We start from the raw sequence: 24,862 nt of genomic DNA on the forward strand, positions 1-24,862 counted from the left end.
CAGTTTCAGGTTAAGAACGGACCTCCGGAACGAATTAAGTTCGTAACTGGAGGTACCACTGTAGCTCAGTCCTAGTGATCACACCAACTCTTTCCAGTAAGTCTTGCCTCAATGAGGCAGTTGCAAAAACTGGGAAAATTGCCTTGCCTCCCCTCCGCTTGCGAAGGCTTCTCCCCTGGGTCCTTCCCCAGCAGCACAAGCCTCCTTCATCTTCTCTCTCTTTGCTCTGCCCTCTTCATTTCTCTGTGTGTTCTGGGAGACCAGTGGTGGAGGGGAACTGGTCTCAGCAGGAGGGGGAGACCCCCCTGGATTCATCAGCAGCCTGCCTCATCTCTGTCTCCTGGCCCCGCTCCTTTCCTGGACTGCTCTCTGCCAAAGGGCGAGCCATTTTCTAGGTTTCCAGAGGTCCCTCCATCACAACATCCCTTCCATCCCTTTGAGGGCAACTATTGGTTTTTACCTGGTATAGGTATTTCATAAAATTAGCTTAATTTTTACCCCAAATAATACTAAAGAAAGACTTTGCATGCCTTGCTTCACTAATATGAGTTTTGAAACCTGGAAAATATCCTTCATACCTTCATTTATAGGATAAGAATTGATGGTTTGATTTGTCAACATAGCATCACTTTATAAAAAAGAAATTGCCACAGAGAAGATAATATTAGTTATGTTTAGATAAAAGACCAGTTACTTACAAAAATAAAATTAACTAAACTACAGTTATAAAAACATAAAAATGAAATATTTAATGTTAAAATTGGTTTGTACACAGGAGAGGGGTTGTTGCTTTTGACTCCTTGCAATACTTTAAATTGCCATTAGATGTCAGCAAATGAACATTTGATTCGATCAATATCCTTTAGTAATTTGGCTGGGAAAGTTCGGTTAGATTATGTGCTGCTAATGTGGTATAAAGAATTTACTCATTGTTTCCGGTTGCTTCAGACTAGAGAATGGAAGGTAGTTGTCACTGTGTTTGCAATTGTAATAAAAGACAGCCCATGAGAAATAGCCTGCGTGTAAACGCATGAATAAAATTTGGCAGCGGCAGCTGAAATTTTCAGCATAAAGACCCTATGTTATACAACAGCATAGGGAAGCCAGTCTAGAGAGTGGACCTGGCAGGAACAGGAAATGACTTTGTGCCACAGGTGAGTATGAAGGAAGGGCAATAGTTGTGTACAAGAGAAACTGTTGGGAAAGGTTTTGGGTTTATTTTGGGGTATCGGCTCCAAAAGGCTTGTATGGATGTTTGCTTACTGTGAGCAGTTGTAGGATATTCCTTCTTGGCACTGTTATACGGTCCCAGAGTCTTCAAACTAGGGACTTTGGGAGCAACCCCAAGGCATCTTGCCCCATGTGCCACTGGGGCAGTTCATGGGACAAAGGAAACCAGCTGTCACTCACCACAGGTGAGGAAGCAAATTGAGAATTGTGTTGCTCTGGGGTAGGAATGACTTCAAACAGCAAGAAAGGGGCCTTTGCCTGCCCATTAGGAAGACTTCCTGATGGTAGGAGCTGATTGACATGGAACAGGCTGCCTCTGAATATTTATTGCTACAAGCTAAGCAGGTAGAAGATGGGGAAAGAGAGAGTTTGGTGGAGGAATGGAATGGGCAGGTGTGATGGCCTCCAGCCAATGATGTTGGCAATCTGAAGTATAGGAGAAAAATTAAAGTGATGAGGGGAAAGGTAAGTGAAAGATTTTGGGGAGCAGACGCTGAAATGCAGCTAAATTAACTGAATGTGGTACCAAGGCAGGTGTGCTGAGCAACAGGCAACTTTCTCCTGAAGTTGCCCCATTCTTACATGCCATCAGAATTCCTTCCTTTCTGTTCCTTTGTGGTTTCAGAACAATGGGAAAAGAAAATAATGTATTGGATAAAAATAAATTGATTTAAAGGACAAAGGATAAAAAAGGTTTCCTGGTTGTATGGCTTAGGGAAAAGAAGAAGTTTATCCCTCATATCTCTCTCTCTCTCTCTCTCTCTCTCTCTCTCTCTCTCTCTCTCTCTCTCTCTCTCTCTCTCACACACACACACACACACACAGGTCAGAAAGGAATTACAGAACAGTAGCTGTATTGATCTGTTGCACTGTCTCTCACCTCCCACACCCTTATCTGAAACAGCCATGCTGAAAACGGAAAAGTTGGACTTTATTTCATGTTAGTTAATACAGAATGCTTTTGGATCTGGCTGTTTCCATTATCAGCTCTGACCTTGAAGGAATGCAGAGAGAAAAAAGACTGCCCACCTCTGGTTTATGTGACCCATTAGCAGAATAGCCAGGGGCAACTGAATGTGTGCCACATACATAGCAAAAATGTCCCAGCAGTGAGAGGGGTTTGTGTGGCTATCATAAGAACTTTGGTTCTAGACATGAGCTGCAGTGCTTTCAGTTGATTTCCTTAGACAAAGCCCATGGCAAACATTTCTCTTGCTAATCATTCTAGTGAAGTCGGACACAGGATTTGGCAGCATTTATAGGACCGGAGCCTGCAAACTAAACATGGAGAGAACACATTGCTATATGCTGATTATGTGATATTGGTGCTGCTCAATTTCCTTTTTGCATGAAAATGCATTTTCGACTCTTAGGGCTGTCGATGTTTTTGTTAGGAGTGAGTGAAAATTGAAGAGCTTATTTTTCTTGCAATTTCTTTGCACCTGCAGTTGAAAATGTGTTTTGAAAGTATAGAAATGATATCACATGTCTGGGACTTAAGAAATATATACAGTTGTACCTCAGAAGTCGAACGGAATCCATTCTGGAAGTCCAATAGACTTCCAAAACGTTCGGAAACCAAGGTGTGGCTTCCGATTGGCTACAGGAAGCTCACGCAGCCAATCAGAAGCCCCGTTGTACGTTCCGGTTCCAAAGAACACTTGCAAACCAGAACGCTCGCTTCCAGGTTTGCGTTGTCCGGGAGCCAAAATGTTTGACTTGCAAGGCGTTCGTCAACCAAGGTGCGACTGTAGTCCAGTTGAAGTTGTGGTGAATTGCCAGAGCGTTTACTATGGATTACTAGTACTTCCTTCTCATCACTTTCACCCGGTTAGTCTTGTAAATGACATGGGTGAAGGACTGCTGTGTGTGAACGTGACCAGTAGCTAATTTCTGAAAAGGGACTTGAGGAGAAAGTTCCCAGAGACACTTTGAGCTGCTTTACATGTTGCAGGCTGAGGGTTCACCCTTTTCTTTTCTTTCTTTTTTGCTACTGCCTCTTTTATGGTGTCTTTAACAAGTTGACAGAGGTTGGTTAAACTGGTGAATCTTTTCATGACATGGAAATTTGAAGGGATGTTTGGGGAGAGAAAAATTCCACGTGTTGCAAAGTGTGGGCCTGCCGCTGCCAATGACACCTGAGCTAAGGCAGTGAGAAGGAGGAGGAAGGTATGTGGGTTCAAGCAAGGGCATTGTAAAAAGTCCTTGTCAACTTGGCTCAAGTCTTGTGCGTAAGCCAAGGAAGTGGAACAGGCAAGTTGCATTTTGAGTCACTTTTGCACAGGGCTGTTGGTTAGAGACCTTGCAAGGTGTGTGTGGGTGTGTGACTTTCCTTTCTCTCTCTCCCTGCCCACTCTCTGCACTGCTGAGATTGCCCTCCCAGAACAGGTATGCCTGGCATCTTTCAGCACCAGACAAAGACATTTGCATTTGCCCAGAGGCTTAAGTCTGTACAGTTATTAAGAGGGCCAACCCAAATGGCACCAAATAGCAAGCATGCTTTGCTCTTCATCAGGCTGGATGTTAAATAGGAGTTGGGAGATGAGGGGAGAGAAACAACAAAGCTTCAACAGTCACACTATTTTTTGTATTTTTGTCCCTCCTCACTGCCCCAACCCCAAACTCCTAATCTGTGTAGCACCCAGCCCATATGGGCCACCTGCATGATCCGGGATTGCAGGGGACTGGACCAGACTGACCCTCGGGGTGCTCTCCAACCCTATACCTCAAAGACATTCCCTGCCTATGGATTTTGGATATTTTCTCTAATTATGAATATCTGACCAGCTATAATGCATGTACATCTACTAAAACTATTGTGAATATGGGTGTTATTCAAATATCCAAATACTTTATGACCTTAGATCATGGGTAGGCAAACTAAGGCCCAGGGGCCAGATGTGGCCCAATCGCCTTCTCAATCTGGCCCCTGGACGGTCTGGGAATCAGTGTGTTTTTAGACGAGTAGAATGTGTCCTTTTATTTAAAATGCATCTCTGGATTATTTGTGGGGCCTGCCTGGTGTTTTTACTTGAGTAGAATGTGTGCTTTTATTTAAAATGCATCTCTGGGTTATTTGTGGGGCATAGGAATCTGTTCATTATTTTTTTCAAAATATAGTCCGGCCCCGCACAAGGTCTGAGGGACAGTGGACCAGTCCCCTGCTGAAAAAGTTTGTTGACCCCTGCCTTAGCTAATCAGTGACTGAAGGCTGAAGTACTTGTTGTGTAGTTCTTTTTTACACTACAGATTTTTAGAAAGCAAATTTCAGTTGTTAAGGCCACAGTTTGAAGGGGGGAAGAGAGGCTTCTTTGCCCCTTCTCCTTATATCACCTTCTTACTATTACCTGCAGCAGTTTTTATACCCCTATGATGGAAAACACATAGTATGCACCAATTGTGATAAAAACAAATGGTTTTTTTGGGGGGGGGGCTTGACCTATCTGGATCCATTTCCTCCTCCAAATTGCAGACTCAATGGCTGCATTTTATTAAACAAAAGTCTAGAAAGAATGGTGGAACCGCATGTGAAGCGTAGTTTGTTTATTTTCATTGGATAAGTTTCCATGCTGCCCTTCAGTCCAAGTGATGCCCAGTGGCAAAATACAGCAAAACCATTCCACCCTGAGAAAGCTTTAATGTGAATAGTAACAAAGCTGGGATAAGAAAATAGTTAATGAAAGTGCTTACTTATTTAAGGCTGACGACTTTTAACTCTCCTTCCTAGAATCATAGAATCACATAGAATCATAGAATCATAGAGTTGGAAGAGACCACAAGGGCCATCGAGTCCAACCCCCTGCCAAGCAGGAAGCACCATCAGAGCACTCCTGACATATGGTTGTCAAGCCTCTGCTTAAAGACCTCCAAAGAAGGAGACTCCACCACACTCCTTGGCAGCAAATTCCACCGTCGAACAGCTCTTACTGTCAGGAAGTTCTTCCTAATGTTTAGGTGGAATCTTCTTTCTTGTAGTTTGGATCCATTGCTCCGTGTCCGCTTCTCTGGAGCAGCAGAAAACAACCTTTCTCCCTCCTCTATGTGACACCCTTTTATATATTTGAACATGGCTATCATATCACCCCTTAACCTCCTCTTCTCCAGGCTAAACATGCCCAGCTCCCTTAGCCGTTCCTCATAAGGCATTGTTTCCAGGCCTTTGACCATTTTGGTTGCCCTCCTCTGGACACGTTCCAGTTTGTCAGTGTCCTTCTTGAACTGTGGTGCCCAGAACTGGACACAGTACTCCAGGTGAGGTCTGACCAGAGCAGAATACAGTGGCACTATTACTTCCCTTGATCTAGATGCTATATTCCTATTGATGCAGCCCATAATTGCATTGGCTTTTTTAGCTGCCGCGTCACACTGTTGGCTCATGTCAAGTTTGTGGTCAACCAAGACTCCTAGATCCTTTTCACATGTACTGATCTCAAGCCAGGTGTCACCCATCTTGTATTTGTGCCTCTCATTTTTTTTTGCCCAAGTGCAATACTTTACATTTCTCCCTGTTAAAATTCATCTTGTTTGTTTTGGCCCAGTTCTCTAATCTGTCAAGGTCGTTTTGAAGTGTGATCCTGTCCTCTGGGGTGTTAGCCACCCCTCGCAGTTTGGTGTCATCTGCAAATTTGATCAGGATGCCCTTGAGTCCATCATCCAAGTCATTGATAAAGATGTTGAATAAGACCGGGCCCAAGACAGAACCCTGTGGCACCCCACTAGTCACTCTTCTCCAGGATGAAGAGGAACCATTGATGAGACCCTTTGGGTTCGGTCAGTCAGCCAGTTACAATTCCACTGAGTGGTAGCATAGTCAAGACCGCATTTTACCAGCTTCTTTACAAGAATATCATGGGGCACCTTGTCAAATGCCTTGCTGAAATCAAGGTAGGCTACATCCACTGCGTTCCCTTCATCTACCAGGGTTGTAATTCTCCTTGTGTTTTTAGCAGTAGCGTGACAAACCAACTGAGTAAGCTAATAAACTATCCCCATCACTTTTTGCAAGGCAAACAGGAGCAAGCCTCACCAAAGAAAAGTGGCGGTGCCAAACTAATATTGATGGCTGGTGATTTCCCTCTCTCTTCTCCAGCTTCCATAGCAGTTCTGTGCAGCTTGAGATGCTCTTTGGAAGAGAAGGGAGATGACTGGAAGCAGCCAGGTGCAGCTCTGATCCAGTGTGACATCCGAATCAGAGCAAGCGCTTCTGTTGTGACGGCAGCCACACCATACCGATACCTTTGTGACGATTCAACGTGTTCCTCTTCGCTACCTCGCAAGGCTGCTGTCAATTCATCTGGCATCCATTTTGCTGGCCTTTTTATCAGGTTAGACACAATCCTTCTTCCGGACAGTGGCTGGACTCCAGTGCACTGTTTTGTAAGGAGCACTCGAATTTTGTAGGGACGGGTTTCAAACTGGGGAAGAGGCATGTCATTGCACTTGCTAGCCTGGCAATAGCAGAGTGTGCTTTGGCCTGCAGAGAGATCTGCCCGACTGAACATGAAATCCATTCATTTTTTATATCAAAGCATCTCTTCCTTTGTCTTTTTAAAGTATTATTTGAGTCTGAGGGACACCAGATGATCCATCTAGTAAACATTTTACTTTGTTCCTGTGTGTGTATTCTGATCGAAAGCAACATCTGTTGAATGCCACTGGGGGGGGGGAAAGATTGAGGATTATGATAAACAGAAGAATGAGCCCCCACACTACTTTAAGTCAACAACCTAAGCAATATTCAGAGTGCCCATTCAGTGTTTATTCATCATGTACTGACCATCAGGGTTACCGTTGGCTTAAGGTCAGGTGTTACTGATGCATGTGAATCGTTTGGTACCAATTCCTCCAACACTGGTTGGGTGTTTGGGCAAATGACTACATTATTGACGGTTATACACTAGGATTTTTACTTGTTCTAGTCCTGTGTTTTAACAGTGCATAAGAAGTAAGCACTTCTGATTAGACTTGCCAGGTTGTAAATCAGAGACTCCCATTTTGCCTTCAAATCTACTGCTGAAGTTGGATTTTCAGTAGCTGTTGTAGCTCCCCACCTTTTAAGGGTTCTTCCCTCCCTTGCAACTCACCTGAAGTCCTGTTCATAACAAGATGGGAGGGAAATGCCAGAAATCCAGGTTACTAGTGTCCTTATACAGGAGCAGATTTTTTAAATGTAAAGATGGGCATTTCTGGGTTTCATCTTTGCAAACACACTGTATTTTTCCGTGTGTAACACGCCCCCATGTATAAGATGCCCCCTATTTTGGGGGACTCAAAAATAAAATGGGGGGAGATTGCTGAGAGTTGTTAAGCTTTTTTTAGGGGAATTTTCCAGAGTTGCTGAGCTTTTTTTGGGGGGGTGGGAATGTCGAAAATCACTCACCCCTGCTGTACAGACGCTGACAATCGCATGCTGCCCAATTGCCTCAGTGGCAGCCAGTCACCCACAACCCTTCACACAACCACCAATCAGCCGCCAGATCGCCGCACAGAATCTCCAACTCGCAGCTGCAACCAATTGCACATCCCCCCTCAGCACTACCTGTGCATAAGACGAGCCAAGATTTTTAACATGATTTTAAAATAAAAAACCCTCGTCGAATACTTGGAAAAATATGCTATAGGCTAAATATGTGTTGCCAGGCGTCTGTTGGAAGCACAATAGCAGGGCCATTTCAAAAGGTTGGCAACTCCAGGCACAGTGCCTGCCTCCTGGCTCCTGCTACCTCCCTGCGTGTGACAGAGCAATGGCAGAACTCCTGGAGAGGGGTGGCCCTGATAGGGAGCTGTTCCCAGCTCTGCCCAAGAAGGCAGGATAAATGCCCTCTGCCAGATCTCCTGTAAGTGGTAGTCAGTGGAATGGCCCCAGAGTGGGCCGATACAGGGTGGGGGTGGCCCTGGGGCTCTGGCAACTTTAGATCCACTGGATTTTGGCAAGCACTTTTGTCTTGCAGGGCAGAAAGAGCAGCACCTGCCGAATTCTGGCCTTTCTGTAACTGTTGGAAGATATGTGAGGCCTGCCTGCTTTGTACCAGTCACATTACCTGTGGGAGAATTTCCCAAATGTTTCTGTTTCTCAGGATACTGTTGGGAACACAAGAAGCCCAGTCGGGATGCCAGCTGCTTTGCTAATAGGGCTCCTGTGCAACCCAAGCAACCGCATCCCTGTATCTGTAAGGAAAAAAGTTTTATCTGCTGAAGGTCTGCTCGCCATGTATATACTGTTAAAGCAGACAAATCCTGAAAAACCATCACCACCCAGATGGGCAGCTGTGGCGCTTTTCTCTCTCCTGTGAGGAAAAACGCAGAATTTTTGGGGGGGAAATAAACCCCCAAAACATAGAGTGTTAGGGGCATGTAAATCTGAGGTTTTTAAGGCAGCTGAAAGGAATGAAAATGGTTGCTCTGGTAGGTAGAAATAGATACTAGAAGTTTAGAAGTTCCCCACACAAGTGAGCAGCTGTTAGCAAGCGGGCCTAATTAAGAGCACCCCTTTGCTATTTCCATTATTATTACTTCTCCCCACCCCATCTCCCACTTCCCAATGAGAGAAGAGATTTCGGGGGGGAAAGCGGCCTGTTAAACTAACTGGCACATATATCGAATCTGCTTAGCCTGGGCTGTTAAGTAAGTTTAATTAATTTACTAAGTTAATGTTCCAGCGCTAGCAAGAAAACATCATTGCTATCAGCTGGGTAGCAGGAATTGGAACCCTAAATGAGCTCATTTTTTCACAGTTGGAATTAGGGACCAGTTAGCCAGTTGTGTGGTTTTTCCAATTTCTGCGCTTGCCCTAAGGGAGTTGCAAGTTATTCATTCCCCAGGATTAAGTGTGAGTAAGAGAGGGAAAGGAGACAAGCGCTACCTGGGGTTTGCTGCCATTTTTGACTCAAGCAGTGTCTGTTGTCTTTAGTTGTCCGTTCTCGTGTTTGCTCCGTCCTGGAACTGAATGTGTACGTACGTTTTGATCGGCAGGCAGAATGGCATCACTGAAAAACATTTCCTATGTGTATTTTTGTTGAGAGGGTTTGTAGATAAAGGGGGTGGGGAGGCAAAACAAATAAACAATAAAAGAATGGAAACAAAATTACAGAAATTTGCAAAGTTTGACAAATGGTGGCCTGCAGTTGCCACAAGCTAATGGCTTGCGATGATTAATAAGAGTAAAAATAATTGCATTTCATTAAGATTGATGACACCCCATTTAACCTCCCTTCTCGTTTCAGCCCTAAAGTGGAAAGAGATGAAGTTCTCATCTATAATAGCTCCTGTAACATTACCATGGAAACTGAGGCAGAGATGGAGTGTGAGGAACCTAATCAGCCAATTACCGCCAAGATTACTGAGATATGGAAAGAGCGGGGCCAGAACACTCAGGTATAATCAAATCTTTTTTATAGACTGATTCAAACAGCTTAAAATTAAATTTGTAATATTGTGTACATTTAAGAGGGGAAAAAAAAACAATTTAGGCCAGGCACAGGCAATATATAATTTTAACCGCTATCCAACTTTGAATAGCATTTCTAATGCACAGCAGTGGCAATGATGGTTAGTCATATGGTTTATCAAATATGAATGAGACCTGTCCTTATTTCTTTTAATTGCCCTTTATAGCTTATTGTTATCTTTTTATTTTTGCCAAGCCTTTTCTTACAAATGCAAGCACTCTTCCTAATTCGATACTTCTTCCTGTCTCTGTTGCTCAAATCAGAGATCCTGATCACAGATTATTATGGGGCCTTTTTTGAGCCATTATGGAAACTTATCATTCTTTATGGGCTGCTTACCAGTTGAAACAGGCCGATGACAACACTTCTCTTTATGGCTATGTGGGGTAGCGGGGCAGACTTTAAAGAGTTCTGCCACATTTATTTATTGAGGGAGAATGACAGTTACAATTCTAGAGCACTCTGTTTTGCTACCACTGCCCCACACTGGAACCCAAATCAATTTGAAAATCTCATCATTTGATTGATTGATAGATAAATAAATAAATAAATAAATATGAAGTTGGTTTTGTGTGTCTGCATGGTCTGAGAAACACAGATAACTTATCTCTCTCAGCCTCTCCTTCTTTGCCTTCCCTTGTTCTCCCAGAGATGGTAGCTGCCCACACAGCTGATTTTGCATTACCTGGTTGTGGCTCTATCCTCTTCTTCTTTGACAATCACTCGTAGCTGAGTAAGATTGTCTTCCGTGAATACGGTCTTGACAGTGTGTCCATATGGCTCTATATTCCGTGTGTGGCAGTGTGAATGCTTTTTTATATAAAAAATTACCTTTATGCGTATGAACTTACTAGATTTGGTGGTGTTCTTTAGGCAAATGTAGTGTAAATGTAATGTAAGGTATCTCTCCTATCAAATAAATGAATAAATAACATTTTACTTGACTCCAGTTGTTTGCTCCCTTACATCTTTTTGCTAGTGCATAGACTGTGAAATACTGTACTATTCCATGTATAAGACATGGTGGTTCTTTTTACTGTAAAATAAGGTTAAAAATCAGGGGGCGTCTTATACACAGATTGTGCATATGCTGGATGGGTGATTGGTTGCAGCTGCGAGCAGGAGCTTATCAGCAGCGATTGGGTGGGTGATTGTTGGCTGCTGCTAGGGCTGCTTAGGATTGGCTGCTGGGGCATCAATTTGGTGGCTGATGGGTGGTTGTGTCAAAGGCTGCTGTGGATTGGCTTCCACTGCGGCAATTGTGTGTGCAATTGGCTGCTACTGGTGGCGAACGGGCAGATGTTTGTTTTCACCTGTGACACGTGCGATGGGCAGCGTTGGGTGAGTGATTTTTGGGGCATTCCCCTCCCCAAAATAAAAAATTCAACAACTTTGGCAATCCTGCCCCCCAAAAGCTCAACAACTCTGGGCCATCTCCCCCCGTTTTCTTAATTTGGGATCCCCAAAAGTTGGGCGTCTTATACACTGAAAATATGGCAATAAAGTGATATTACTGGTTGGCATCTTGTGTACACGCAAATCCTTAAAGCACACTTGAAGCACATGCTGGCCCTCAAAGAATACTGGGCACTAACGTTTAGCCCTCACAACTGGCAGCGCCCAAAATTCTTTTAGGGGGAAAATGTACTTTGAATGTCCTTTAAAGGTCTCCCTGCCCCTCAGTCTAGGATTAACATCTGGTCAGTTTAAAATTACTCCAACTGACTTGTCCTCAGTGCAAATTAATAATCTGTTCTAATGTTGCGTATATTTATTTACCTTAAATAGCAGGTGGCGATAAAAAATAGCTTCTCCCACGAAAGCCTGCCTGTTTTTTTAAGATATCTGTGGAAACCCTCTTCTGAGTTCCAAACCCATATTGGGGTGGGACAAGGTTGGTGTTCACTGCTACTGTGCCTAAACTTTTGAATTCCCCAGTTAAGGAGTCTTGAGTTGTCTTTGGTGGCCTTCAACCGCACCATTAAAATCTTCTCATTTAGGAAGACCTTTGGCCTGCTGTAGCTGGTTTTTAGTGTTGCCTACAGTAATTGTGGGTTAAACCACAGAGACTAGGTCTTGCCGATCAGAAGGTTGGCGGTTTGAATCCCCGTGATGGGGTGAGCTCCCATTGCTTGGTCCCCGCTCCTGCCAACCTAGCAGTTCGAAAGCATGTCAAAAGTGCAAGCAAAAGTGCAAGCAAAAGTGGTAAACGGTGTTTCCATGCGCTGCTCTGGTTCGCCAGAAGTGGCTTGGTCATGCTGGCCACATGACCCGGAAGCTGAACACCGGCTCCCTCAGCCAATAAAGCGAGATGAGCACCGCAACCCCTGAGTTGGCCACGACTGGACCTAATGGTCAGGGGTCCCTTTACCTTTACCTTTTACTGTAATTGCATGCTCCCACCTTTCCCCCTATTTGGCATTTGTTATGTTTTGTGCTGCTCCCCCCCCCCCAAAAAAACTGCAGCTGCTTTTAAACTTATTGCTGGCTTTTATTGATTTTCTTTTATACAGTATGTCGCTGTTTTAATAGGAAGTATTCAAGTAAATAGTTGTGCTAGTGCCAGGATTAGTGCTAGCGCAACAGGATCCCTCCTCCTTTTGCAAGACATGCCCTGCAAAGTTCCCAGATCTGATCTGGGGGGGTTGTGTGGGGGAACCCAGGTCAGACTGAGAGGGGAGGAGGGGGGAATCTTCCATTATGCAAGAAGAAATCCTTGCACTAATGGAATGTTCCCCTTAGTGCTACATTAGATGCAGACAATTGTGTTACATGTCTACTATTTCCGTAAATTGCCTTGAACAATATGAAAAGGGTAGGGTGTAACTATTTTAAAAAACACACAAGCAGAAGCAACTGAGCAATCTCTCTTCCCCCCTAGTGATAGTTTCTTAAAGAGTCTTGTTTGGAAGAAGGTTCAGATTCTCCCCATCATCACGGGCTGGTTCATAGGTTGTAGATAACAGAATTGTAGTGTTGGGAGACCCTGAGGATCATCTAGTCCAACCCCCTGCAATGCAGGAATACGCAACTGTCCCATATGGGGATTGAACCTGCAACCTTGGCATTATCAGCACCACACTCTAACCAACTAAGCCAGGGGTCAGCAACCTTTTTCAGCCGTTGGCCGGTCCACCGTCCTTCAGACCATGAGGTGGGCCAGACTATATTTTGGGGGAAAAATATGAATGAATTCCTATGCCCCACAAATAACCCAGAGATGCATTTTAAATAAAATGACACATTCTGCTCATGTAAAAACACGCTAAATCCCGAACTGTCTGCGGGCTGGATTTAGAAGGCGATTGGGCCAGATCCGGCCCACGGGCCTTATTTTGCCTACCCTTGAACTAAGCTATCCAGGCATTCACAACTTGTTGAATGTAGCATCAAATGCATGTGTGAATGAGCTATCAGAGATTAATAACTGCATATACAATGTTCCCTATTCACTATTTCCAGGCCACCAGTACTTTTCCGGGTTATCCTGTGCCATCTGCATGTCAAATCATTTGGAGACAATTTAGGAATTCTGTATTTTGCAGAGTTTTATTACCAACCCGCATAGCTCCCTATTGTAATCCTGTTAACTCCATAACAGCAGAAACATAATTTCTGGATGGGCCCTTGGAAGGATTATTCCTAAATCATACCCCAGAACCTGGTTGATTTGCTCCATGTGTTTCCTGATCATAAAATCTGCTTTAGCTTGAATGGCAGGTCCTTTCTGTTCATAGAAGAAAGCTCTCTTCTGTCCATGGTGCTGCCTAGTGACTAGGCCACCTAAGTGACTGCCTTGTACGTATTTGTGGCTTGAAGAAACTTGTGTTTGCTAAGTGAAACCCAAGTAGCATGTATGTGAGTATGTATGGGGGAAGGGGCAGGTCAGATAAAAGGTTTCCATTTTAGTTGACAGCCCCCTGCTAAGATTTATGACCCCATGTGCTATATGCATGCTTCCTTGTAGAGGCTTAAATCATGTCATGCAAACTGGCCTTACCTTTCCACTGGAAATAATGGTACCAGTCAGAGAAATGCATTAATGGCATCTTGTACATTGGGTTACAATAATGGTGCTATTAGCAAGAGGTGCAAAATGTCAGGGAAGTAATGGGACATCACCATTTCCCTTGCACACTGGACTCCAAGGATTTAATGCACCTCTACATATATTGAGCATCAAGCTCTGTATTATCAATAGACACTTAACCTTGTTGGCTTAAAAGAAAATAATTAATTCAGTTGAAAATTTGATCTCTATTTGGTGATTCTGGGACGTCAAAGTGTAAAACAAATGTTCTCCTGAAACTATTGCCTTGTCACCTTATAAAAAACAACCCTGAAAACTATTTTGTGCATGGGAAGTTTAGAGATGCATTGCTGTGAACGTTTTCATCTCTCCTCCTTCAAAATATTTAATTCTGGGAATGCTGAATATTCTTCAGTGTTAAAGTACCCAGAGGGCAGGCTGTGGGGTATGGTTAGGGTACATATTAAAGTGTGTGTGTGGTACTAAAAATAAGCACACAAACCTATTATTAAAGCACAAATAGGAGGTGGCTTGTTCTTCTGGAGTGGATGCTAGCTTGCCGCAAAGGTTTAGCACTGAAACCCTGCCCTTAAGTTGAGCTGGTTGATTAATTGTGTTAGCATTGTCCTCCTGGCTCTGCGCTCCATTCTGACCAGGCAAAGTATACCCATGTGAGGGGGTATAAGTGACGAAGGAAATAGACACTTGCATGCTTTAAAACTCATTGACAGATTGGTGGCACATTGAAAAGCTCATTGGACTTGTATGATATGCATTGTAGTTCAGTATGATGGCAAAAGTTTGATTTGAACAATGACAATAAATGTTTAGATATGGATTTCTGGAAACACTTTACTTTTGATAGGATGTCCCTTGGCAGGTATTGTGGCATGAAGAGGGAATTTTATGTCAGATGGCTTAGATGGGATTTGGAACATCTCATGCTAAATATAGTAAGAGATGGATGAGACTTGGGTGAAATGGAGTTGGCAGTGTTGAGAGCAGCAGTGGAAGAGAAGAGTGGAAGCCCCATAGATTGTGGGCTGCTGGTGGCGGCTGTATTGCCAACGTGTGAGGAAACATGAAGGCCGACTAAACATCAGGAAGAACTTTCTGATGGTCAGAGCTGTTTGGCAGTGGAAGGGACAGTGGAAGGGGTGGAGAACTCTTCTTCCTTGGAGGTTTTTATTACATGGGTTTGGACAATTAGGGTCCTTTCCAACACTACAGTTCTATGTTTTTATGAAGTGTGATTCTAATGTTCTATTTCCTGATTTTTTTAAAAATCAACATTTTAAATTTTGTATGCACATTTTTAGTTTTTTAGTAAGCTGCTTGAGGCATGTTGTGAAAAGTTAGTCAGCTGGACCTCAAATATTCAGTATTTTATTGATGATCTTCGAGAGCCAGTAGAGTGAAGAAGAGAATACCGTGCTTCAGTTTAGTAAAACAAATGGAGGAATACGGTCAGGAAAGTATGCAGAACAGATAATTACAAAAAGAGAGAGCAAAGTTTAGGAAAAGACACCCATTTCCTGAGCATTCATTGCTTGGTCTTTTCCCGTTATCTGCGTGCAGACTCTTGTGACGCACTCTTATCGGAATCAATTTAACATTGATTTTGGCTTCGGGACATACCTTCCCAGATCTGATGCTTTCCAAAAGCCAGCTCTTTTCCTTCTCCCCCTAAGTGTTCCTAAAAATATTTTCCTGTCTCCAAGTTTAGAAAGTGACCTTCCCGTAGGGCACGTCAGGGGCAAATTAGTAACTTGCATTTTTAGGCATATGTCCTCATGAGTAAAATAGGGATTTTCATAACATTGTCTGCATTAAGATGCACACACTTCACTTGCAGACATGGCTCTGTGTTTGTGCATCTTCATGTGAAGGAGATGGGGAACACAAGCACTTGGGTTGTCCCATTCTGTCTGCTCCCGTGTCACATGTGAATCTCTCTTCCAAGTTGCTTCTCTCCTTCTACATTTATTTAATATAATACATTTATACCCTGTTTTCATTTCATGTCTCAGACAGCTTACTAAAAAACTAAGCATGCAGCATACAAAATTTAAAATGTAGATTTTTTTTAAAAAAATCAGAAAATAGAACATTAGAATAGCATTCATGGTACAAAGCCCCCCCCCCCAAATAAAACAGCCTTAATATTCTAAATTTCCTCTAATAGGAGGGAGTTCCATAGGCAGGACCACTCATAGTGCTTTACCAGATGATCTCAGTGATTGACTTGAGACATATGTGGTGGGGTAGTCCTTAGGTTTTAAGGGACGCGGGTGGCACTGTGGTCTAAACCACAGAGCCTAGGACTTGCTGATCAGAAGGTCAGCAGTTCGAATCCCCGTGACGGGGTGAGCTCCCGTTGCTCAGTCCCAGCTCCTGCCAACCTGGCAGTTCGAAAGCACGTCAAAGTGCAAGTAGATAAATAGGTACAGCTCCAGCAGGAAGGTAAATGCTGTTTCCGTGCGCTGCTCTAGTTCGCCAGAAGCGGCTTAGGCATGCTGGCCACATGACCCGGAAGCTGTACGGCGGCTCCCTCGGCCAATAAAGCGAGATGAGCGCTGCAACCCCAGAGTCAGTCATGACTGGACCTAATGGTCAGGGGTCCCTTTTCCTTTACCGTTAGTCCTTAAGTTATTCTAGGCCTAAGTTGTTCAGGGTTTTGCACACTGGTACAGGCAGGCCTTGTTGTTGATGGTCCTGCCACTGGGAGCTGCCTGGTTGCTGTTGACCCATGACAGGGCCTATTCAATGGTTGTTCCCCATTTGTGGAATACTACCCTCCCCCAGTGAGGTGCTTCTGTCTCTTTCATGATTGACTTTAGCAGGAATTGGAAAATATTCCTGTTTACCCAGGCATCTGACGGCTGGAGGGCACTGTTTCTGGAAGCTCTGAAACAGAGGGATGGGAAAGTGCTTTTATACATTTTAAATGTGACAGTTTTTAGAATGTTTAATTGTTTTGTTTTTTCTTTTATTTTATTTTTTGCTGCGGATATGTTTGCTGCCCTGGGATCCTTTGGGAGGAAAGGCTGAATATAAATTAAATAAGCAGCACTTGATGGATGATGCCGAAATGGCTAAAATGACCGGAAGAATCAGAAATCAGGAAGACCAAAATTTTAATAAAGAATGGGGGAAATTTATAACTTATCTTAAAGACCATTGTAAACAGTTAAAATCATTTGTAGGATTCGAATATCACTTGTAGTTTAATGGTGAATTTTGGATATAAAGGTAAAGGTAAAGGAACCCCTGCCCGTACGGGCCAGTCTTGACAGACTCTGGGGTTGTGCGCCCATCTCACTCAAGAGGCCAGGGGCCAGCGCTGTCCGAAGACACTTCCGGGTCACGTGGCCAGCGTGACAAAGCTGCTCTGGCGAGCCAACACCAGAGCAGCACACGGAAACGCCGTTTACCTTCCCGCTATAAAGCGGTCCCTATTTATCTACTTGCACCCGGAGGTGCTTTCGAACTGCTAGGTGGGCAGGTGCTGGGACCGAACGACGGGAGCGCACCCCGCCGCGGGGATTCGAACCGCCGACCATGCGATTGGCAAGTCCTAGGTGCTGAGGTTTTACCCACAGCGCCACCCGCGTCTAAATTTTGGATATAATGGAGATATAAAAGATCTGAAAAACCAAATAAATATTTTTTTATTTTTTTAAAAAAAATAAACAGCACCTGAACCTTGATCCTTAAATCTGGCTCAGCAGCAGACAAGAAGTCTGTTAACACCAGTGTCATGTGCTGATAGTGGTCTCTTTTCATCAGCAGCCTAACTACAGCATTCTGCACTTAGGCAGCCCTATCTTCTGCATGTCACAGTCATTCAGTCCTGCAGTTTTTAAGCAGAGGTCGAATGGCCACCTGTCATGGATGCTTTAGTTGAGATCCCTGCATTGCACTAGCTTGGGGTTGGACTAGATAATAATAATAATAATAAATTTTATTTATATCCCGCCCTCCCCAGCTGAAGCCGGGCTCAGGGTGGCTAACAATAATCAAATAATCAAACAATCAAATAATCACACATTCTAAAAATATTTCATTATAAAAATTAATTAAAATCAAATTAATGGCAACCGATTAAGCAAGATTCTGTGCAGGTTGCCAGAGGAGGGAGTCAGGCTGCGCCCTGACCAAAGGCCTGGTGGAACAGCTCTGTCTTGCAGGCCCTGCGGAAGGATGTCAGGTCCCGCAGGGCCCTAGTCTCTTGTGACAGAGCGTTCCACCAGATTGGAGCCGCGGCCGAAAAGGCCCTGGCTCTAGTTGAGGCCAGCCTAACCTCTCTGAGGCCTGGGACCTTGAGGATGTTATTATTTGCAGACCGTAGGTGACACTCAGGGTCCCTTCCAACTCCACAATTCTATGATCCAGGATATATTCACTACACCTTTTGACTGAAAATTCCTCCAAAAATTATGCAAAAAACGAGATTGCATCATTAGGAATTCTGCTGCTTTTTTCCCAAGCCAGAAACATGGAGTGGAGGAACCAGATGGCAGATGACGGCTTTGAGAGATCTGTGAAGGGTTTGTCCCAGTCACCCACAGGCCGACTAAAGAAGCTCTGCTGTCTTATCTACAGAGACATACACTGCTCTTTTTGAGGAGTGGAGCCAGAATTACATTAAAGCCTTGATCTAATATGTCTTAGCATGTGCATGTGCATAACTTTACGATTGCAGGTTAAAAAGAGAATTTCATTAGGAACAAGGCTTTTGCCCCTTCTCCACAAGCTTGTTTAGAGTGCTGGAAATATATGCTGACGAGTGTGACCTGCAACAAAATGTTGCCATGCTCCTGTCAGTGTGTTCATCAACTGTGCCACCGTTCAGAATATTCCTTTCCCACCCCAACAGACAGGCTGTGGCCACTGAGCACGTTTTTCTACTTCTATTCCTAGTGTTCCCTTAAGCATGCTGACACCTCCCTCTCGTATATCACTTGCTCCATTTTGGAGCCAGGGCTGGCCCAAGACATTTTGGCACCTGAGGTGAAAAACAAAACGGCCCTCTCTTCCTGCCAGGGAAGAAGGGGTGAGTGAAGATCGGGAACAAAGGGGGAAATAAAGATCTACACCAGGGGTTGGCAACGCTCAACCCGTGGGCTGGATGTGGCCCACAAAGACCGTTTTACCGGCCCCCGAGCCACCCACTTGGTGAGTCCCCCACGCGCTGCACTAAACCAGCGCAGTACGGACTCAGAGTGGTGCCGGAAATCGCATCTGCACATGTCCAGACGCTGAAAATTGCTTCTGCACAGGTGTGATTTCCAGCATCTGGGCATGAGCAGAAGCGATTTCCGGCGCCGTGGACATGCACAGACGCGATTTCCAGCATTGCGCTGCGCCACTCCGGCCCATGGACGTTCTCCGTGGGAGTGATCCAGCCCATGACTGGTAAACCTTGCCGACCCCTGATCTACACCAACAACCAGGGTGGGAGGAGATTAGCAGCGCCTCCAGTTCAGTAAGAGGCCACTGTAGAGGTGGCTGTGGCAGCGGCAGTGGGCAAGGCATTCCTTGGAAGCCGAATCTGCAGCTCCTGCCTCCTGAGGCAGTCCCCCCTTCTTGCCTCATGGGTGGGCTGGCCCTGTACGTAGCTGCCATACAGTCACTATTTTTCAGCTCCATCTACCATGGTGAAGTTAATATAGACAACCATGTGCAGTGCCTTGAGCATCTAAGTCTACTATTAGGCTATGTGGTGATGATGATCATGCACGAATGAATTCATCTGTGTAAGGCAGAACCTCTTCGTATTCCTTTTGGAATCCACTGCATGTGCAACTTAGCCTGTGACTAACCTGGGGAGTCTGCTTCTGTAAATAATGCAGTTCAACCTTTTTAGAAACGAAGATGCTGGTGGCTTATTAGCTCATGGCTAAATGCTACTCTGAATACAGGGCTGGGGAAGCCCAGAGGAATAACCTGTCCACTTATACCTCTGATATCTAATGAAATGTCAACCACCGAGACACTGATGGGGTAAACATGCTGATGGGGTAAACATCTCAATACGAGATGCTGATGTTCTCTCTGGGCTTATGGGAGGTTTTGACCAAGCTTGGATGTCTTTGAACCTATTATGCTTAGTGAGCCTGCAGATTATTATTCCAGATCACTAGACCAGACCTAATCATCATGCAAGCATGCTGTTTTAACAATGTTTCCCTTGTACAGATTTTCCTTACTCCCCTGGCACCATAGGTGGTATGAATACATCTTTTAGGGCAGATGCCATGTATGTGAAGCCAAAGGCAGGAAAACCGAGCTGGTGGAGCATTGGATCTGTGACAATCCAGTCTCTTGAGAGATTACCGTTATGGAACACGCAGGCTGATAACTCTAACCATTCCAGTTCATGGTGCTGCACTGAATGTACTTCTGCCTAACAGAGCAACCCTAACTATTGAAAGTGGACATAATCCCTGTTCCATATTCTGTTCAGGAGGCATTTGTCTTACGCCACCCTTTTTGTGAGCTAAATTGGCCATGGGTGCAAGTCTCTCTTTGCCCTCTTGCATATTAAGATCCCAAGACCTCCCCCAATAAATAAAGACACAATTGACACAGAATTTAGTTTAAGGTTATTGGCATAATTTTGGCCGCAACTTTATTGATTACAGATCATGAGTGGTTTGCTTAGGCATTGGTTCCTGACTAGCTGCACCTGACCTTAGCAGGGCAGAACTGATGACTGGACTCTGGTAGAGGTAAGTGCAGGTAAACATTGTGGGGGGAGCGTTAGACCAGGCTCAGACTCAAGCTCACCCCAAATGCTCCCAGGGGCTCTGGCGTGGCCCTAACCCCTGGAAGGGGGTCGGACAAAAGCAGGGCGAGCCCCTGGATTCCTTTAACGGAATACCTTTCGTGCATGGGAGGGGAAGGTGTGACAACCTCCCCTCCACTCCACATTCAACCAATGCCTAACTGCCAAACCTTACAAAGTTGTGACAATTTGCTACACAGTAGGCAAAACCCAATGGCAACAGCCAACCAGCCAAATGGGAAAATTCCTACTGGGCCCCTGTCCCCAAAACAAACGACCCACGATGGCATAGCAAGGTCATAAAAAGGGTAAAGGTAAAGGTACCCCTGCCCAAAGGCCAGTTGTGTCCGACTCTAGGGTTGTGCGCCCATCTCACTTAAGAGGCCGGGGGGCCAGCGCTGTCCGGAGACACTTCCGGGTCACGTGGCCAGCGTGACGAAGCTGCTCTGGCGAGCCGGCACCAGCGCAGCACACGGAAACGCCGTTTACCTTCCCGCTAGAAAGCGGTCCCTATTTATCTACTTGCACCCGAGGGTGCTTTCAAACTGCTAGGTTGGCAGGCGCTGGGACCGCAGACGGGAGCTCACCCCGCCGTGGGGATTTGAACCGCCGACCATGAGATCGGCAAGCCCTAGGCACTAAGGATTTACCCACAGTGCCACCCGCGTCCCGTGCTGAACCCTAAATATGGGGATGGTTGGTGGGTGATGTGATGCATGAGGCGAAAAGAGGAAGCTCAACGCAACATGCAGTGGTATATAGGTCCCTCGGTTAATGCATGAAACAATCCCATTGGCCAGAATTACCCCATCACCCGAGGGACCACCAATCAGGTTGTTGTGGCTATCCAGTCGCTCCCACCCACAACAGCAGTGAGGTTAGTCTTGTTGATCTCACCGCAACGCATTCTCTCTGGGAGGAGGACATGATTTCTGCCTCTCCCATGCTCCCAGAATCACCCTTTTTTGAGGCTTAACACCTGGCTGAGCTGGGTTGAGGGTCTTATGCTTTTGTATCTCTGGCTCAATTGGGAAAGCCCAAGATTGACTGAATCCAAACGCTCTCATCTCAACAGATCTTTGGTTTGAATTGTGTGGTTAGTTTGTTCTCCCCACAAAAGAGAAAAAGGCATTAAGTATTTAATTAAACAACCACTGGTATGACTGAACTTCACTGGTGGCTGTGTAGCTGTGGAAATAACTGAACTTCAGCGGTGTTTGTGGCCAGAGTATTGGTGCACCCTTTTTCAATGGGAAACTGGATTCCTCCTTCCTCCAGATATTTTTGTCTACCTAAAGGTAAAGGGACCCCTGACCATTAGGTCCAGTCGTAACCGACTCTGGGGTTGCGGTGCTCATCTCGCTTTATTGGCCGAGGGAGCCGGCGTACAGCTTCCGGGTCATGTGGCCAGAATGACGAAGCCGCTTCTGGCGAACCAGAGCAGCGCACGGAAATGCCGTTTACCTTCCCGCTGGAGCAGTACCTATTTATCTACTTGCACTTTGACATGCTTTTGAACTGCTAGGTTGGCAGAAGGGACTGAGCAACAGGTCTAATTGCTCTGAATGAAACTTGACCCGTCTTTCCTGTTGATGTGTGTTCAAGGTGTTTGCACTGTGAGCTGCTTTAGGTCTCTCTGTTGACGGGGAAAGTTTTTAATAAAAAATGGGGAGCAGTGCAGAAGCAAAAAAAAGAAAGCAAACCATGCTCAGAACCACATTCTCTAAATAAGAAAAACATGGGGGGGGGTTACGGGTGCATCTGGTGCCACTTTCAATTCTGTAAATCTTATAACAAACCTTAAAGAATGATATTTATCCTGCTTATGTTTCTTATTTAGTCCAATAAATATCCATTAAATGTGGGAAGGGTAATGGACAAAGTTTGTATTTTCTTTTTTTGCTCCGCCCCCACGCTCCACCCCTCGAAAGGACCACTGCTTCACCATGTCTTATAAGACCAGGCAGTAGCTGTGCTGGTTGTTGCCGACATCTCCTTCTATGCAAATATTTACTCTTGACTGTTTATTGCTAGGCCTGTTACAGATGGCGACACATGGCAATCATTGTCCCGTGCCCTGGGCCTCTTTCATAAAGTATGGCAAACTTCTATGTTCCTTTTGTAACCCTTGCCCCCCACCGTAAGCAATTCAAAATCCATTTTTGATCCTCCCTTTTCAGGAGCGACGTCCTTCGTGGATGGCGCCTCATTTAAATCGCTCTGGCTACTTGGTGATGCATGGAAAAAGACGAGTCATTACAAAGTTTATTATCTGACACCCCGTCCCCCAGCAGTACTTCTGAAGTTGGAAGCAGCCGACCCTCTGGTCTTCATACTTACACTGATGTTTGTCAGCGATATTCTGTAGGCTTCTCTGAACCTGTGCTGCCTCGTATCGCCTCATTCTTCTCAATATCTGGACAGCCGTCTTTCAAAATTATATTAAATGACCTCCCACCCCAGGAGAACAGTAAGTCCTGTGTGATCAGTGTGCAGCAGCAGCAGCAACAACTGAAAGTCCAAGTTTAAGTGCAGATGTTATCTTCGCGAACAAATGTGCCTTCTGCAAGGTTGTTAAGCTGCGAAGAGAAAGCCAACATGGCTGCCACTGTTACCACAGGCAATGCGAAGAGATAAATGGTTGACCCTGGCCCGTGTCAGGTTAGGATTGATGCCACTATCAGCTCTAGTGCCTTTCCAATGATTTTTTTTTTTTAAAAAAACTCTGATAGAGTGTGTTATCTAGTTACTGCCATGAGGGCAATAGCCTGGGGTAGGGGAAGGGGAAAGAGAGGGGGTGGGGAGAAAGGTCATTCTAAGAGGACAATCTTTGTCAGATTAAATGAGAAAAGGGACCTTGCTTTTAAAAAGGAAGTCGGGAAATAAATAAATAAATGGTGAAAGTAGCTCTGACTTGTAAGGGAAGGATAAGCAAAATTGCCAGCGCTTTCTCTCTGTCTCACCAGGTTAGGCTTGGGGCAGATACGGGGGATTCTGGTTGTAGCAGTCGTATGAGAGAGGGATTTTGAATAATGTTGCATGTGCTTTCAGTCCTGTAACTTTGAAAACGTTTTAGCTCAGTATGCTAAGAATCAGGATGAATTTGCTTGCCCTGCTTTGCAAGGGGAGATGGGAAGCAGAAGGAAAGTTAGGATCCAAGTTGTTGTGTTTTAACCATTTTTTGAATGTATGCTGCCCAGAGACCTTTGGTTATGGAGCAGCATGGAAAGACCTTGATATATAAATTAATGAACAAAATAATGGCAACTCTGAAGTGAATTAAAGCTGTGTCAAGCAGATTTAACATAAAACTCCCTCTGTCCCCTGTGATATGGAAAGCTTTAGCCATTGTTTTTCTGCTGACAATCATTGGGAGTTTGGACATAAAGTTCAGGCAGGCATGTCAGCAAAGGTTGCCATATGCTAAAGCCTTGGGCAAAAATGGGGAACTGTGTACAAGGTGCTGATAGCTGTATTATTCCTTTTTAATTTGCTGCCTTCAGATAATTGATAAGACGTCATGGATTGATGTACACAAACTCCAAATTATTATTATTGTGTGCATTTATCCAGCACCTTAGGTGTTCAAAGTATAAAGGGGGAGGTTCACCTGGTACCACCCACCTCTGGCCTCGCAGGTATTGCCTGACCATTGCAACCAAAATATCACTTAATGGAAACTTAAAAGGACAATAGAGAGGGGGGTTGAGTTTCCCCAACAAAGTCACCTGCTGTTGCTGTTTTAATTTTGTCAGCTGCTCTTACTGCTAGGCAAAATATTTCTAGTTGACCTCTGGGTGGTTTTGGTGCTGGAGCTGTTAGCCCTGATTAGTTAAATTTCAAATGTCAGAGATCATTAGTGGTGATTTTAGCCAAAGAGGGTGTAGAATCTAAGTTCCTCAAACTGAACTGAGTAAATGGAGAGCACCTATTTTTGTGACTTTATCTCAGCCCTCCTCCTCTGACATGGGATAAACCCATTTCCAGTTATATATCAGCTAGTAGGTTGATCACATAGGTAAAGGGACCCCTGACCATTAGGTCCAGTCGTGACCGATTCTGGGGTTGCGGCACTCATCTCGCTTTATTGGCCGAGGGAGCTGGCATATAGCTTCCGGGTCATGTGGCCAGCATGGCTAAGCTGCTTCTGGCGAACCAGAGCAGCGCACGGAAACACCGTTTACCTTCCTGCTGGAGCAGTACCTATTTATCTACTTGCACTTTGACGTGCTTTCGAACTGCTAGGTTGGCAGGAGCAGGGACCGAGCAATGGGAGCTCACCCCTTCGCGGGGATTCGAACCACTGACCTTCTGATCGGCAAGTCCTAGGCTCTCTGGTTTAACCCACAGCGCCACCCGCAAGAT

General features: G+C 44.9%; 1 protein-coding gene across 2 annotated transcripts in view; it reads left to right on the forward strand.

The window, feature by feature from the left end:
- Positions 1 to 24,862, forward strand: part of PKHD1 (PKHD1 ciliary IPT domain containing fibrocystin/polyductin) — a 242,667-nt gene that overhangs the window by 46,799 nt on the left and 171,006 nt on the right. For both annotated transcript variants that reach the window (XM_081905883.1, XM_081905884.1), the window contains 2 exons: positions 6,320 to 6,554; positions 9,453 to 9,603. In XM_081905883.1, coding sequence (XP_081762009.1) covers positions 6,320 to 6,554; positions 9,453 to 9,603 — 386 coding nt within the window. The remainder of the gene's footprint in view (positions 1 to 6,319; positions 6,555 to 9,452; positions 9,604 to 24,862) is intronic.

This window comes from Podarcis melisellensis (genome assembly GCF_964234715.1).
Source record: "Podarcis melisellensis genome assembly, chromosome: 3".
Taxonomy (NCBI): Eukaryota; Metazoa; Chordata; class Lepidosauria; order Squamata; family Lacertidae; genus Podarcis; species Podarcis melisellensis.